General features: G+C 52.7%; 6 protein-coding genes across 6 annotated transcripts; 3 read left to right on the top strand and 3 right to left on the bottom strand.

The window, feature by feature from the left end:
* Window positions 1–400: 400 nt before the first annotated feature.
* Window positions 401–2,617, top strand: K460DRAFT_375388 (uncharacterized protein; the record flags this gene model as incomplete). The annotated part of the gene is made up of 1 exon (XM_040934761.1): window positions 401–2,617. The coding sequence occupies one exon, from the start codon at window positions 401–403 to the stop codon at window positions 2,615–2,617; it is 2,217 nt and encodes a 738-aa protein (XP_040791099.1).
* A 1,001-nt stretch (window positions 2,618–3,618) lies between these two features.
* On the bottom strand, window positions 3,619–6,689 carry K460DRAFT_375387 (uncharacterized protein; the record flags this gene model as incomplete). Its single annotated transcript, XM_040934760.1, has 5 exons — window positions 3,619–3,891; window positions 3,968–4,697; window positions 5,196–5,535; window positions 5,584–6,504; window positions 6,557–6,689. The coding sequence occupies 5 exons, from the start codon at window positions 6,687–6,689 to the stop codon at window positions 3,619–3,621; spliced, it is 2,397 nt and encodes a 798-aa protein (XP_040791098.1).
* A 162-nt stretch (window positions 6,690–6,851) lies between these two features.
* On the bottom strand, window positions 6,852–11,810 carry K460DRAFT_384640 (dihydrolipoyl dehydrogenase). The gene is made up of 9 exons (XM_040935506.1): window positions 11,729–11,810; window positions 9,218–11,679; window positions 8,814–8,926; window positions 8,663–8,751; window positions 8,528–8,607; window positions 7,987–8,469; window positions 7,718–7,939; window positions 7,145–7,670; window positions 6,852–7,093 (listed from the first exon to the last, which is right to left on the bottom strand). Exons 1-9 carry the CDS (start codon window positions 11,784–11,786, stop codon window positions 7,002–7,004), a joined length of 4,125 nt encoding a protein of 1,374 aa, XP_040791097.1. The 5' UTR covers window positions 11,787–11,810; the 3' UTR covers window positions 6,852–7,001.
* A 138-nt stretch (window positions 11,811–11,948) lies between these two features.
* Window positions 11,949–12,421, top strand: K460DRAFT_353504 (signal recognition particle, SRP9/SRP14 subunit; the record flags this gene model as incomplete). The annotated part of the gene is made up of 2 exons (XM_040931720.1): window positions 11,949–11,978; window positions 12,026–12,421. The coding sequence occupies 2 exons, from the start codon at window positions 11,949–11,951 to the stop codon at window positions 12,419–12,421; spliced, it is 426 nt and encodes a 141-aa protein (XP_040791096.1).
* A 310-nt stretch (window positions 12,422–12,731) lies between these two features.
* Window positions 12,732–13,578, bottom strand: K460DRAFT_334759 (uncharacterized protein; the record flags this gene model as incomplete). Its single annotated transcript, XM_040930924.1, has 5 exons — window positions 13,401–13,578; window positions 13,208–13,318; window positions 13,081–13,160; window positions 12,945–13,031; window positions 12,732–12,901 (listed from the first exon to the last, which is right to left on the bottom strand). Exons 1-5 carry the CDS (start codon window positions 13,469–13,471, stop codon window positions 12,732–12,734), a joined length of 519 nt encoding a protein of 172 aa, XP_040791095.1. The 5' UTR covers window positions 13,472–13,578.
* A 377-nt stretch (window positions 13,579–13,955) lies between these two features.
* K460DRAFT_308959 (asparaginyl-tRNA synthetase) lies at window positions 13,956–16,037 on the top strand. Its single transcript, XM_040930118.1, has 2 exons — window positions 13,956–15,674; window positions 15,736–16,037. Exons 1-2 carry the CDS (start codon window positions 14,074–14,076, stop codon window positions 15,860–15,862), a joined length of 1,728 nt encoding a protein of 575 aa, XP_040791094.1. The 5' UTR covers window positions 13,956–14,073; the 3' UTR covers window positions 15,863–16,037.

Below are 16,037 nucleotides of genomic sequence, written 5' to 3'. Positions count from 1 at the left end.
CGCCTTGCCTTATCAATAGCAATCCATCATCATCATCATCCCTCCACCATCCCCAAGTCCGAGCCTCCGTCGCTCGTCAACCACCGCGGCTGGTCTGGGTTGAGACGACGGCGACGACGACACGACTTCGACATCCAACTCTTGGTCTCCTCACTTGGTCCACCATTCCTTGTGGCTGTTCCCTCGTTGGGGTGCTGCGTCCGGATGTTGTTGCAACGCCGCGTGCTATTCGTCATCATATCGGTTTCAGCCTTCTTACACCCGCGTCAAGGAAGCAGCCACCCCCAGTATCATTCAGAGTGCGCCCGTCTTCCTGTGCCCCCATTAACCAAACACCTACTACCGCCGCCGCCTCACTCGGCCTGGTGAGCCTGTCCTGCCCAGTAGACTCTCTGCCAACATGTCTACCTTCCAGGCAGTCAACACGACGCTGTCGGTCCCAGACCCGCCACTAGGACGTGCTGGCGACGAGACGACGCCCACCACGCCTCGACCCAACAGCAGGTTCTTCACAGACCCAAAGCCCGTCGACGAGGTTCGCGCTGAAGACCCCTCGGCAAAGACGCCCACGCGCAATAGCTTCGCCGGTATGGCGGGTCAACGACCACTGCCTTCGTCGCCCTTTACGTCCTCCCGGGAACTGAGTGAAACCCCGTCGAACAAAAGCGATCTGAGCAGGGAGAACTCGCATCGCTCCACACAGTCGAGCGCCTCGCAGCAAGACGTGCAAATGGGTGACGGCGACGAGGACGACAAGGATGGCTCCGACAACGAGAGCGTGACGAGCGATACAAACAGACCCTCGAAGAAGAAAAAGGGCCAACGCTTCTTCTGTACCGAGTTTCCGCCCTGTAACCTAAGCTTCACGAGAAGCGAGCATCTAGCGAGGCATATCCGTAAGCACACCGGCGAGCGGCCTTTTCAGTGCCACTGCTCTCGACGGTTCTCCCGCCTCGACAACCTTCGACAACATGCGCAGACCGTTCACGTCAACGAGGACATTCCGGCTGAATCGCTGGCTGCTACTGGCACCAGGTTTCAGAGGCAGATACGGACCGATCGCGTACGACCACCAGGGAACCGCTCCAGGGCCAACACACTGGGCAGCACGTCAGGACACAGTAGGGGCCATAGCAGGAACCTGTCGGCATCCAGCATAACCTCCACCATCTCGAGTATGAGCGTAGCCCAGTCTCCAGATATACGCCGACGGCCCCCACCCCTTGCCATAGCGAGCGACGGCGGTCCAAGTGCAAGGGCGCGCTTATCGCTCAACACCATGGATGCCTACAACCCGCCGCTGATGGGCAGCCCTGGGCCACAAATCGTCGACTACGACACGCAGTCTAACGCACCCACCACTCCCATTTCCGCTACCTTCTCCACCACCACAGGCAGCCCAGCCCGGTTTGGGTCCGCTATGCAGTCTCCCGTATCGTCATCCAGGCCCGTGTCTTGGGCTGGGCCACCACCCCCAGGACGTCGCATGTCCATTTCCTCCACCAGTAATCCATTCTCGGGGCCACCAGGACAAGGCCCCCCTGCCTACATGACGCCTCTACAATCCTCTACCGCCTCGACCTTCTCGGGTCAAAGCAGCATATATGCTAGTCCCACAGGATCCCATTTCCCAGAATCGAGAAGAGAGTCCAACGCAGATGCAGATTGGCGGAGACGTACATGGCATCCAGGAACGTATACAGGCCCTCGACCAGCCACCAGTGGTCTTGGCTACCATCAGACGCCCGATGCCCCACGCCCGTCGTATACCTCACAGCCTGCCGCCTCGCAGGCCACAAGACTTCCTGGCATCGAAAGCTTCGACTATGCGCCTCCTCCACCGTCCCTCCCTCGCCGCCAGCCAAGCCCCATGCAAGTCGACGCTCCAGCCCGTCCTCTCACCTATCACGCACCAATTGACCATACGCCGAGTAGAGGTCACGAGAAACGCACGAGTATTTCTTGGGACATTGACCGCCTGAAAATTGCCAGCCATAATCCTCCGCGAGAGCAGTGGGGCCGCTATTCCGGCAACTCTGGACAAGCGAGCACTGGACGGCCCACGACTGCACCACACGGCTACTTTAGTCAGCGCCAATCTCCGAATGTTCCTCAACCAATACAAATTCCTCAGGCGGCGTCATCACCCAGAACCTCACAAGAGCAGCCCGTAACGCCTCGGAAGAACAAACGACAAGCTTGGTACAATGGCCCTCTCGCCCAATCGCAACAAGCCCTGCAGCGCACGTCTCCCGAGGACTCAAGCAGTAGTGAGGGCGTCCCAACGCCTGGAACTATGGCTGAATATCATCCTGCAATCATGCATAGTAACGGCCACGTCGAGGCCATCGCCCCCGGGGCTCCTCTAGAAGAGTACAAAACTGGCCCTGCGGCGTCCATAATGGACAGACCTCATCCGTTGCACTCGCAGCAATACCAGCCGTACCACAGCCATAGCCTGTCAAACTCAAGCTACCGTCCGCAGCGCGAGCCGGAAAGAGGACCAGTCACCTTCGGTCAGCCTTTGCCTCAACCAGGCGCAAACGATATGAGACGGCTGGAAGCGCTTGTTGCTGTTGCTACTGGTGAACAGCAAGCGGTTGAGAACCGCTCTTAGACGTATGCCAACTACCCATATATAGGTACCAACCAGTCACATCACATCCATCACCTTCTACCACTTCGACACAACCCATATCCCTCGTTCCGACTCCGCCAAATGCGCACACGACGTTACGACCACGAAATATATCACGAATCTTATTCATTCAGATGCAACGCTATACAATGATTTTGGTTCAGTACCGTATGACCTTTTGTTCTGCTTCGCTTTTTGTTCCGCCGATGGAGAGGGCTCCTGTTATCGCTTTCGATGATACCCATCCGAGCACGCTGCTCGACTTCCTCGAAATACCCCCAATTCGGCATTTTGTTCCTGTTACGACGCAATCGTTTACGTTTTATCGCATGCGCATGATGGATTCTCTTTTGTCTCGTTGCTTTGTTCAACGTCACTCTTCTTTCGCTTGAATTCGTTAGGGATATACCAAATCGTACGACAGCGGGCGTTTTGACTTTTTTTTTCGTTGTAGCTCGTCCTTTCCTATGTCTTCGTTCTGTACTTGCTTTTAATTCTTACGTGATCGCTTTTGGCTTTTCCGGAGAATTTTGGTAGGGTAATGGCCGGAAGCTGTTTCCTAGCCCCGTCAGTAGTGGTCTTTGAACCTTTTTAACCTACTTGTATATCCTTTTTGAGTCAAGACACCTTACCTCAACGTGAATCTTCTTTCAACAATGATATGTGACTTCAAGCCGTCGTATCTTCTCCACCAAAGATGGAAAGATGGAGAATATAAAAGACACGGAAAGACAACTCTTGAACAGCCCGTTAAGTTATAATATAGAAAGAACGATAGAGAGTGGACTCGAGGAATTCATAATCGTTACTTCCCTATATCATTGATGCTCCTAAACATCGTGCATGAGTCTATAATGTATGCTAGGCTGCAGCCAACGCTTCCAGTCGACCGTTCGCTTCTGGGCTCAATGCATATATCGTACAGTGATCTGCACTTTCTCTTCTCCCGTTTCCCACAACCCCTGACGAACATGCCCCTCTCAAACAATCGTCTCCAACTCCCGCGCGTACCCCAGCGTATTCTCAATCACCTGGTCGCTTGTGACCAGAATATCTTTGCTCAGGTAGTCATCCTCCTGCTGCGGGAAGTATATCCTGCCGTCGCGAACCACCCAGCCAGACTCCTTGGCGAAGTTGACGACGCTGCCTTCCGAGTCGAGGAAGAGGAGAGATTTGGCGTCCGAGATGGGGATAGAGGGGTAAGCGCGCTCGCTGCACGAGGCTATTTCTTTGCGGATAGTGCCGATGAGAATCTAGTAAAGCGTTAGCACAGATACGTAATGCGTATGGAGAAGAAGATAGGTGTAGTGGAAAGGTATAGTGACGCACCTCGGAAAACAGGCCAAACTCCTCACTCGGCACCTTCTCCCGCTTAGTCTCGCCCCACACCTTGTCATAGCTGCCCTCCATAAGCGCTTGCTCCAATCTTATCGGATACTGAATGCACTGGTCGTCCTCGAGTTTTATCCCCGCCTGCGCAGCCGCTACCTCGAGCGTCTCGAGCAGCGTGTGGAACCCCGCATAGTCGCCGTCGCTCAACAGGAGCAGCAGATAGAGACCGGTGACTTTACTAGCGTGGCTGCCGTCTTTTGGTAAGACGGACTCAGGGAGAGAGTAGAAGGGCTGTAGTTGCTGGAAGTAGCGGGTGAAGGAGACGGTGTCTTTGAGGCGAATGGAGATGATGGCGCCAAGCTCGAGGGTTTCGCGGGCGAGCTGGAGGTGCTTTCGCGGCGACTTCTCTTGTGGGATGAGGGCGTTGAGGTTGAGGAGGGCGATCTTTGCTTTGGAAAGTAATGAGGTCGATTGTTGGTAGTTGTGGGATTGGAGCGTCTGGCGGAGCTGCTGGAGCGCCGTTTGGAGCTCTTTTTCGGCCATTCTATGCGGTGCTTCGGTAGTCGTATAGTCGGCTTGGCAGGATGGGCTAGTTTGTGGTGTTGAGTAAGAAGCTGTAGATGCCGTCGTTGTCGTGTTTGTTGCGGCGAGCGGAAGCTTAGTCGGAGCTTGACGTGCGCCGGAGGCAATCGACGGCGGAGCTGCTACTGGGCTTGGCGTCCATGCCCTCTCCGACCGCCACGGCATCTCATAACCCTCAAACGTTCGATGTCGTACGTATACCATCTTCTCGCAGTCAAGAAACTTGTTGCATCCCTTTCAGAAAGATACAGGCATCATATAATGCACATAGAGGCCACTCATACTGATAAACAGGCCGGGCATCATTGGCTCAGATGACCTGACAGGTCACAGTGTCTCAAAGCCCCAGAACATGTCATTGGCGATTGTATTGCTCTTTGGCCCTCAAATACTACAGGGTTGCCATATTATGGCTGATCTGCAACCCGACTATACACCGTGTTGCTTTGTATAACCCGATTGGGTGTGTAGCCTGCCACTCCGCGTAAGCAGTGCTACGCTGAAGCCTACGGCTAGCCAGGAACAGCTCCTGTCCTAACTATGTACAAGATTGAGGGACACACAACTCTGGTCCTCCTTGACCGGTGCAAGGATTTGGGCAATATACAGAATGCTGCCTTGCCACTGCCACTCTTGAAGCTACCTCCTCTTACTAAACTTCCCCTTTCCGCCGGTGCCCCCTTTACCCTTGATTTTGAGTCGTCGAAAGTTCGCATTCGCCGTAGCTTTGATCTTCCGCGCAGCTGTCTTAACTACGCCTTCCTTTGGGTCCTCTGGCTTCTTCGATAGCGTCTTGCGCTTCTTCGGTGTGTGGGAGGCGTCACTTGCGTAGTCGGATTCGTCGTTGTCCGAGACGTGTTCGCCTGTTGCACTATCTGCTTGTGCTTGGGTTTCTGGCACTCCAGTCTCTTCAACATTATCCGAATCGTCCGGACCTCCTTGTAGTGCTGGTTGAGGCTTGGGTTTAACGAAGTTGGGCCGCACTAGAACAGAGTTAGCAAAATGACTTTCTGAAGGGATACGAAACCTACTAATAATACGCCTCGTCTGCCTCTTCAAGCCCTTCTTCTTCCACACCTTCATCGGCTTGCCATCGCGACCAAGCTCTGGCTCGTCCTCGCTGTCCTCGTCAGACTCGAGACCTCGATCAGGACCCAAAGGCATTGCCTGACTGTCCTCAACTAGGATCTCAGGGAGCCTAGGCTTTTTCGGCACCGGTATGCCCTCCTCTTCCATCTCCAATTCCCTCATGATATCTGCCTCTTCGTCTAGTCGGTCGTCCTCGTCTTTCTTCATAGCCTGTATCATAGCACTCAAGCTCCTTCCTAGACCGCGCCGTTTCCATGGTGCGGGACGTGGCGTAGTCTCGTCTGCTTCGTCAATCGCACTGAGGGCATTGTTTCTCCGTAAGAACGCAGGTGTTGCGAGCCCTCGTAATGTAGACGTTGGAGTACCCTCCTCCTCTAGTTTCCTCTTCTTCGGTGTGACGAATTGATTCAGAAGAAAGCGCTTCCCAGATGACAGCGGTGTTCTCTCTCCCCTTGCCCTAGACTCCAGTGATGTCTCGCTTGCCGCCTCTTGAGGCCTCCGACTCGGTGTCTGAAGGACATTAGGTTCTACGTCTCCCAGTATGGCTCTCTTCTTGCTCGGCGTCCCCACGGGAAGAAGATCGAATAAGCCCAGGACTATGCCATCGCGTTGTGGGGTAGGTCCGATCACAGTAGGTCCTTGTGGGGAGAGAATCTCGGCCGCCTGATCTGCGTTCTCTGACAAGACTTCCTCTCCTCTCTTCCTCTTCATCGGCGTAGACGTGAGCGCCTTGGGTGGTCCTTTCGGTGTGCGCTCAACGTCGAGAGTTGGTTTGCGGCTTGCCGCTCGTTTCGAGGGGGTCTGTGGTGCTGGTGTGGTTGAGAGGCGAGCTCGGAGCTTGTTGTACTCTTTGTACTTTTGTGCTGGGTGTTGTTAGCTAGGGCTTTGAGAAATTCCGACATGTCGTGTGCATACAGATCTCAGCATCCGCCTTGATGTCGTCGCGCCCAGCCTTCTGACCATGATTCGCGGCGGCGAAGTGCTTCTCCCATACTTTCAGATCCTGTCGTAGCACATTGCAGCGCTGTTCCATTTCACTGATGCTCATCATGAGTTGTGTGGGAGGTGTCTAGACGAAAGTCCGGGAATTGAAGATCGCGGTACGCGTTGCGCGTAAACGTGCACGCGACTAAAGGACGCTAGACAAGGGTGTCAGCCCTACCAGCTTCAGACCAGTGGGGAAATTCACATTGGATCAGGTGGGAAAATAGTACTTGATCAGCATCCAACCATTTATTCGACGAGCATGAGGCATCAGATATATTTTACAGAATACTATTCACAAACTCCCCGCTCGTTCGAGAGCTCGAAGATCATGCCGCTGATGCAAAAGGAAAAGCCTAAACCAAGAAAACGGAATCTAGTAGTGGACAGCCTTGTCGTAGGTAGCCATGGCAGCCTCCTTGAACGCCTCAGCGAGCGTAGGATGGGCGTGACATGTTCGTGCAACATCTAAATTATCGTCAGCTTTCCTACTTGGAGAAAATGAAATGATCAACTTACCCTCTGAGCTTGCACCGTATTCAAGAGCAAGGGTGCCCTCAGCAATCATCTCACCAGCGTTGGGACCGATGATATGAATGCCCAATATCCGATCCGTCTGGGCATCTGACAGGAATTTCACCATACCGTCGGTGTCGAGGTTAGTCTTGGCTCTTGAATTGGCGGAGAAGGGGAATGTTCCAGTCTTGTACTTGACGCCCGCAGCCTTGAGCTCCTGCTCATTCTGTCCGACCCAAGCAACTTCAGGGTGGGTATACATGACGGAGGGAATGGCACCGTAATTGACGTGGCCGTGGCCCTTGGTAATGTACTCGATGGCAGCGACGGCCTCCTCCTCGGCCTTATGGGCAAGCATAGGTCCAAATGTGCAGTCTCCGATTGCGCGGATGTGGGGGATCTTGGTGCGATATTCCTGGTCGATGATCAAGCGGCCTCTGTCGTCGGTCTCAAGACTGATGTTGTCGAGACCCAGGCCAGAGGTGTACGGACGGCGACCGATAGCGACGAGAACAACGTCGGCATCAAGCTATACTTGTTAATACTACGTCACGACTGTTTCCTGTGGCAACTTACAGTCTCTTCCTTCCCGCCTTTTGCGGCTTCAACGCTGACCTTCACACCAGCGTCGTGGACCTCGCCAGCAGTGACCTTGGTGTTGAGCTTGAACTTCAGGCCTTGCTTTGCGAGCAGCTTCTGGGAAGCCTTTGCGATTTCGTTATCCATGCCAGGGCCACCGATTTGACCCAAAAACTCAACAACAGTGACTTCGGAGCCGAGACGCGACCAAACGGAAGCCTATTCCAAATTAGAGGAGCCCGCATTGATTTACAAGACCAACGTACCATCTCGAGCCCAATGATACCACCACCAATGACGGTCATCTTCTTCGGCACCTCCTGCAACGCGATAGCGCCAGTGCTTGTGATAACTTTCTGTTCATCAATCGTCAAGCCGGGGAAAGGTGTAGCCTCGGAACCAGTGGCAATGAGGATGTTCTTGGCGCGGACCGTCGTCTCACCACCCTCGACAAGGTTGACGGCAACAGTGTGCTCGTCCTGGAAGGCGCCGGTGCCCTTGATGTACTCGACGTTGTTCTTCTTCAACAAGAACTCGATGCCCTTTGTCAGACCAGCTACAGAGGTATCCTTGGCCTTCATCATGGCGGCCAGGTTGAGCTTGACCTCGCCAACATCGATACCACGGCCCTTGGTGTCGTGGAGGACCGTGTGGTAGAGGTGTGAGTTGTTAAGGAGCGATTTCGAGGGGATGCAGCCAACGTTTAGGCAAGTTCCACCGAGAGTGCCACGCTTCTCGATACATGAGACCTGTTTTCTGCATCAGTTTCCGTTCGTTCGATACGACGTGCCACCTTGTTTAGCTGACCTTCAAGCCGGCCTGCCCAGCTTTGATCGCTGCGACATAGCCCGCAACGCCGCCGCCGATGATGACCAAGTCCTTCTCCTCTGTCTTGCAGTTAGCGCAAGTTCGCTCTTGAAACTCTACGCCGATGCGACTTACCCGCTTCTGACGCATAACCTCGTCGTAACCGGCTCTGGAAGTAGATGTTGGATGCGCAGAAGGTGCTTTGAGAGACGGGCCGCGTCGCCCTGTGAACGGCGCGGGGAGCCAGTGACCGAAACATGATGGAGGACTGAGACGAAATCGAAACCAAGAGAAGCCGTCAAGTGTACGGCTGGGATGACAAGCGTCAATGGATGGGTGGTGGGACGGGAGATGGCTGTTGAGCTTTTTGCGGAGAGCTCGGCTGCTTGGTCCATGCGGCTTCCGTAGGGTTAAGAGTGGCGCTAAGCTTACCAAGTTGCCATCCAACATGTCAAATAGCCCAGGGGCGAGATAGGAACAGTCACCCGATTTTTTCTCTCGTTTTTATTTGTACTAGGCAGAAGAAGATTCTGGTGGTGGCATTTCTATTACATACAATAGTATTAGCCTCGGTGTACGGCAAGGCATGAAGGCCCTCGGCACCCCATGCATGTAATCCAATACCGGGCGCAAAGCTTCTTAGACCCCTTGTGTCTCTCAATCTTCTTGCATCGTCGTCGTTGCCAATACGCGGTTCAACATGTCTATGATTGACTTGCAAGCCCATCGAACAGTCTCCTTTTCGGCGCCCTCAACGATATCGCTTTTGCTCACTGTCTTTTTCAAGAAGAATTGCAACCCAGCGATCATCTCGGGGGCTGAATCTACCTCGACAAAAACCTCCCGTACTGCCCGTTCATCTCGCTTATCCTTCGTCCTGGATGCCTTCAACGACTCCAGAATCGTTGTTACGAGGAGGACCTCTACAAAGGTCTTGGTTTTAGGCTGTAGGTATGGGAAGTTGAGGTTCTTGAGGCTGGTAATGGGCAGAGCTTTCTTGGCTATCAACGTCCCATAGAGCTTGCCTTGATTGACAAGTTTTCTCAAGGACACATCATTGCCCTTGCTCTCTTCATCACCATCTGAATCTTCAGCTCCATCTTGTCTCTCACCCAGGCTCTTGAATAAATCCCAGAGCGCAAACTGGTAGCTTTTTCGAGCTTTGTGGTCGGAGCAAGTCTTCCGTGCGAGAACAGTGTAGTACGGGTTATATGTCTTCTCGGCACCCGCACAATGGACGATGACCCTGGGAATCTCGGTTTCTTGTGATTTCTTTAGGTTGAGCTTGCTGAGTCGTATTTGGGCGTCTTTGAAATCAGTGGCGGACATGATGGAGATGAAGATGGCTCGACGAATGTCGGTGTTCATGCGGTGCTCCCGAGCAAGCTGAACAAGATCGACTTCGCTATCGTCTTCCTCGACATCGGTATCGATCTTCTTGCGGCTTGTCCCTTTGCTCTCTTCGACGGAGGCTTCGGTGCCGGGCTCGTTTCGCCAACTCGCGCCCACTAACCACCATTTGCCTTTTTTCTCCGTATCTCTTATATCGCTTAGACCCACCCGTAGTGGCTCGGTCGCCTTGAGATTTCGCGTGTTCAGCGTGCCCAGTTGCTTCTTCATTCGTGTTGTGTGCTCTCTAGATATAGCCGAGGCGGCTATACCAGTCTTCATTTTATTGTTCTTGAGGTCATTGATGGTCTCGATCATGAACTTCGTCCGAACTGGTAAGTTGTCCTGACCAATCTTAGCCACAGACTTTTGCAGTAGGATGACGATATCCTTCAATGCTGTAGGGTCATCCTGTCGAAGTTGTGGGCCAGCTGCGCGGACTATCCTCAGGAGAAGTTCGGTGTTGATCTCTGTGAGCTCATCAAGGAAGAACCGAATGTAATCGAAAACGATATTGCTACCGATAACTTGAAATGTGTACAGCTCCGCTACTGCGGATATCAGGTTGGTAGTTTGCTTTCCAGCACCCTCCTTGTTCGTCTGATAATGCTGATCGATCTCTGAGACGATACGCTCCACCATCTGTGCGCCAAAATCGGGCCCGATGACTTTGTATATGGCAGCAATGAATCCGGCATGTAGATTTAAAAAGGTGTCCAGAAGAGCCGAGGGATCTGAGAGCATTCCAATGAGCAGATCAACAAGAGTGGTGGTGACATAACCTCGAGGATTATTTTGATAAATCGTTTCGATGTCGCGCAAGATTGTCAAGATATTAGCCTCCGAAAGTCGATTGAAGAGGCCCTGAATCTGTCTTTTGAGGCGCGATAAGGCTTCGGCGTCTGAGGAAGGTGGCGCTCGTAGAGCTGGCGGGATATATTTCGTCGGCTGTGTAGACCCAGGAGCTACCGGCGCAACATATGGGTTTTCACGTGTCCGAGTTTGCGTAGGTTCTACCTCATCTTCGCTCTCTCCGTCTCCTTCAGAATTGAAGTCTTCAAGGTCAGATCCATCGTTTTGGCCCTCCAGGTCGTCGGCCTCGTCGAAGTCTGCCTCGTCCAGGCTCTGGTCGTCACTCTCTAGGTCTTCGGAGTCGAAGCCTTCCAACTCGGTGTCCTCTTCACTCGATTCTTGGGTGTTGCCGAGGGCTTTGCGCCTCTTACTCGCAAGCCAGTCATTATCCTCATCCCTCTTCCTTTTCGAAGGCTGATTGTCTAGCCCGTCTTCGTCGCTGAAGTCGCCAAGGTCGCCAAAGATATCATCTAGCCCCCCATCATTTTGGGCCTTTGATTTCTTTTTACCCTTCACGCCGAGCCTCTTCTCTAGCGCAGCAATTTCCGCATCATCTTGCGCAAGCTTGTCTTTCACAGCACGCGATACTTTGGCAGGCGGCGGCGGCGAGTTCTCTTCGTTTGGCGGTAACATCTTCTTCAAGATACTTTTTGGTGGGTCCTTCTTGGTCACTGGCGGCGGAGTTGAGTCCTCCTCGATGTTGTCCCAATCTACCTCGACCTCCTCCTCGTCCTCTGACTCGGGCTGAACAGGAGCATGGCGCCTGTTGCTTTGAGATTGAATTGATAGTGGATGTGGCTTCCTTATTTGTTTGTTCTGGCGCTTCTTCTCCACCCGGTCGGCCTTGCGCTTGTCTTTACGGTTTAATTGCCCATTACGCGCACCGCTCTTCTTATTGCTATTCGCGGGATCTACCTCAGTCAGTGCCCTGAAAATATCGAAAAGTGCCGCGCTACACACCTCCAAACTGATTCCGTAGCTCTACGGGCAATTTGGGCCCTCCGTAAGCTTGGCGCATATTGTCGAAGCAAAGTGATAAGTTGGCGCAAAAAAGTTGAGAGAGTCGGAGGTTTTGGTGACATTTCCCCGCCTCTCCGCTCCGCACTAACGACTGCGAACATCCCACCAATTCGCTCAGCAAGCTCACGTATGGCGCAAATGTCATAGCACGCAACACATAATGGGTCGAGATCACTTGAGCAATGACGAGGTATGCCAACTACTCGACATTGACAACAGCACACTAACTGCGTGCAGTTCTTCGCTCAGCTAAACAACCTCTTCGAGCACACCCGCACAAAAGGCCACGGCAGTGTCTACCTCACCCAAAAACGCTTGACGTTTGAATCGTCCTCTACACCGCCAACACCTACCAAACTCGCCGATGATCCACTCTGGGACACACATCCTGAGCAGCCATTACCCATTTTGATCCGCGTATCAAACAACAAGAGCGACAAGCGACCGGGCACAGACAGGAAAGATGTTGAGAAAGTCAAGCTGAGCACAATTGTAAAGCCAGATGAATTAGATGTCTTTTACGCGCGGTACGCTGAGGCGTGTAAGGCGGGAATGTCGGGCTTGAAGAAGCGGGATAAGAAAAAGGCCAAGAAGGTCAGGAAGAAGAAGAAGGGTGGGGAGGCGAAAGTATGAGTGCATTCAGAAGTTACGAATGAGTAGAAACTCTGCGCCAACTTGTGAACATTACTGGCCACATTGGGAGCGTGAACTCTGGTCCAGAGCTACGCACGAGCCTGAAAGAGACGGACCTAGGTGTAGGACTCAGAGCTGCTAAAACGGGCGCTCTGTAGGAAGACTATATCATTCCGGAATATTGTGCGGCGCTGGAATGGCCCTATCGGGCAATTATACCCAAGCGATATAATATATTCAAATTCTTCACATTTGACTGTCACTGCATTGCATGTCTTGGTCTTTCTCCTTTGCGTTTATTACTGGTTGTTTATGCGCGACTCTGCTTGAACAGTTTCAGATTCAAAGGCAGTGGCTGACCCATCCAAGTCGCCCTCTGGGTGTGATCTCTGCCCTCGTCATCCGTGTTGGGATGAATCAATGCTGATAATGGCCCCCTGTTTACAACAAGCCAGGGAATGAAAGCGCCAAATTGTTCTACTAACGGTCAGGATAGTTAGGCGCTTGCTTGGGTTAGACTCACCTGGCGTGAAGAGGTTGACCTCGAACATGGCAAGAGGATGAGGGCCAATGGGCCTATCCCAAACTTTGTAGATGCGTAGTTCGGGAACTAGACAATACTAAGCTAGAGCATAGGTATTTGGTAGGGACATACATACATTCTCGCCGTATGCGCTCCCATAGCTCGGCAGCGAACTTGACCTCTTCAGCATCTACCTGGAGGAAGTATATATGTACGCTAAACGAACTTAGTTACTGGTGTGAGGCTCTTGACGGATAACTCACTCAAATCCTCCGCGGATTCCGTTTGATATTGGAGCTACGAAGGAATTGTATGCTTCACTCTTCTTCTCGGCAGGTGGATTGACAAAAGATTTTCCATCTGAGGCTTTCTCACTGAATTCATGGTTAGGACAGATATGAACCTTTTGTATGTTCATGGGTAGAAATTTCATGCAGCCAAGGATGCAAGACTTACTTCGGTAGCGGCTCGAGGCCTTGATAGCCTTCGAGAGGTGAAGGATATGTGTAGAGAGATGGATCTGCCATTTTTTTTTGAATCAAGGGAGAGCTGGTTCGGTATAGCAAACTTGAAGAACTTCGAACGACACTGCTATGTGTTTGGAAGCAGACTTGTACAATCGAGCCGCGGAACGTCGTCGTTTCGTTTGTCAGCGCGGAACTAGATCAACCTCAACTATCATCTCGCTGGGTAAGCTCATGCGCAGGCTCGTTCTCCTACAAAGAGCCCCTGACAATCACACATGGGTCAATTGCATGCATCCGGCATCTTTAGTCCATATTTATGGTGCACGTCAAGGCATCCGATTGAGAGTCAACGAGTAGATGAATCTGCGTATTACGATTATGCTACTCTACGCTCATAGCAACGAAACGGCATTGTAGACAGGATTTTGCTGAACCAGAGCTTGTGCCATGTCACGATCAGACTAGAATAACTGTTCACCGACAGATAAGGGAAGTTATTATTACAAGTCTTATCGATACTTGAAGTGCTTCATATGCGCGTGCACGGCCACTGATTCGGGGGTAGAGGGGTCTTGACTCACCCCGCGCCCACTTTAGTATAATTTCGGGGACAGGCAAACAGACACACTCCACCACACCTTTGCGCTCCAATTGCAGTCGCCATGGCGGAACCTACCTACTACATCGACGAAGATGTCGGTCACGATACTGCAGAACAAACCGGCCAGGAAGACTTACCTTACAAGTCGCTCGGATACGCTGTCCTCACCCGCGGCGAGTCTGCCAAATTCCTCACTCGAAAAAGTGTCACTGGCGAGCTTGCCGAAGGTGCAGATGCGACAGCAAGGTTAGAGTGGAAGCCCGTTGCGAAAGCCGGCTTGAAGAAGGCGGTCAACTATGCGAAGACACAAAAGAAGAAGGCGGAGAAGGAGCAAGAACAGCTTGCGATGCGCACGAAAGAGGAGGCTGCCCGCAACAAAGTCCTGGACGAGGCCAAGACGATTGTGCTTGAGGAAGATACAAGCCTGCCGCAGGCGACCAAAATCAAGCTCGATGACACGGATGCGAAGAAGATCACACTGGGCGATGGCAAGGACGTCAAGGGCACACGAGTGAGGGTGTTTGGAAGGGTACATCGTGAGCGAAGACAGAAAGATGTCATGTTTGTGACGTTAAGAGACGGCTATGGCTATATGCAGGTCATCTTGACCGGCAACCTTGCGAAGACATACGATGCCCTCACATTGACGCGCGAGACGAGCATGGAGATTCTCGGAGAGCTGAGGCAGATTCCAGCTGGCGCGCATGCTCCCAACGACCGCGAACTCCATGCAGACTACTACAAGATTCACGATGGGTGGAAGGCGGCTGGTGGCGACGACGCCATCACTAACAGGGTGTCCAAGGACACTGAGCACGCGACATTGCTGGACTTGCGACATCTTACTCTGCGAGGAGAGACAGCGTCCAAGGTCATGATCGTCCGCGACGCCGTCGAATTTGCTTTCAACCAAGTCTACAAAGAACTCCGACTACGCAAGGTCAGCCCACCAGCGCTCGTACAGACGCAGGTCGAAGGTGGTGCCACGCTCTTCAAATTCGGCTACTACAACGAGGAAGCCTACCTCACGCAATCATCCCAGCTCTACCTTGAGACATGCCTACCATCCCTGGGCGACGTATACTGTATCGAGAAATCCTTCCGTGCGGAAAAGTCTCTAACCCGCCGCCATTTGGCTGAGTACACGCACGTTGAAGCCGAACTCGACTACATCAACTTCGACGACCTACTCACGCATCTTGAAGAAGTCATGTGCCGCGTCCTTGAAGTCACCATGTCTGACCCCATCGTCAAGCAGTACATCATGGACCTCAACCCTGAATTCCAGGTGCCAGAGCGCCCATTCAAGCGCATGAAGTACCAAGATGCCATTGACTGGCTCGTCGAGCACAACATTCCCAACGAAGATGGCGAGCCGCACAAGTTTGGCGACGATATTGCTGAAGCTGCGGAGCGCAGGATGACGGATATCATCAACCGGCCCATCTTCTTGACACACTTCCCCACTGCGATCAAGGCCTTCTACATGCTGAAAGACAAGGACGATCCGAGGGTGACGGAGAGCGTGGACTGCTTGATGCCGGGTGTTGGAGAGATTGTGGGAGGAAGTATGAGGATGGACAACTTTGATGAGTTGATGGGTGCATTCGCGAGAGAAGGCATCGACCCAAGTGCATACTTTTGGTACACTGATCAACGAAAGTCAGTATTCCCGTTCTAACAGCAAAATCCTGGTTCTCAACGTGCTAACACGATATGACAGGTACGGCTCGTCTCCTCACGGCGGCTACGGCCTCGGTCTGGAGCGCTTCCTCGCCTGGCTCTGCAAGCAACACACCGTACGTGACTGCTGCCTGTACCCACGCTACTTTGGCCGCTGCAAGCCCTGAGCAGGTGTTTCAAACTTCACTTCCTTCCACTTCTCCCTTTCTGCGACTCCGCGAGCAGATTCGGATATAGATAGGCGCATTTGCGTGACACGGTCTGTATCGGACAGGCTTTTGCTTTGCCAACGAAGGTTTCTCATGTCGCACAATGCACCCCCAATAGACGAATCCTATCCAA

This window comes from Cucurbitaria berberidis (genome assembly GCF_010015615.1).
Source record: "Cucurbitaria berberidis CBS 394.84 unplaced genomic scaffold K460scaffold_2, whole genome shotgun sequence".
NCBI classification, from domain to species: domain Eukaryota; kingdom Fungi; phylum Ascomycota; class Dothideomycetes; order Pleosporales; family Cucurbitariaceae; genus Cucurbitaria; species Cucurbitaria berberidis.
This window is presented reverse-complemented; position numbering and strand designations above follow the sequence as displayed.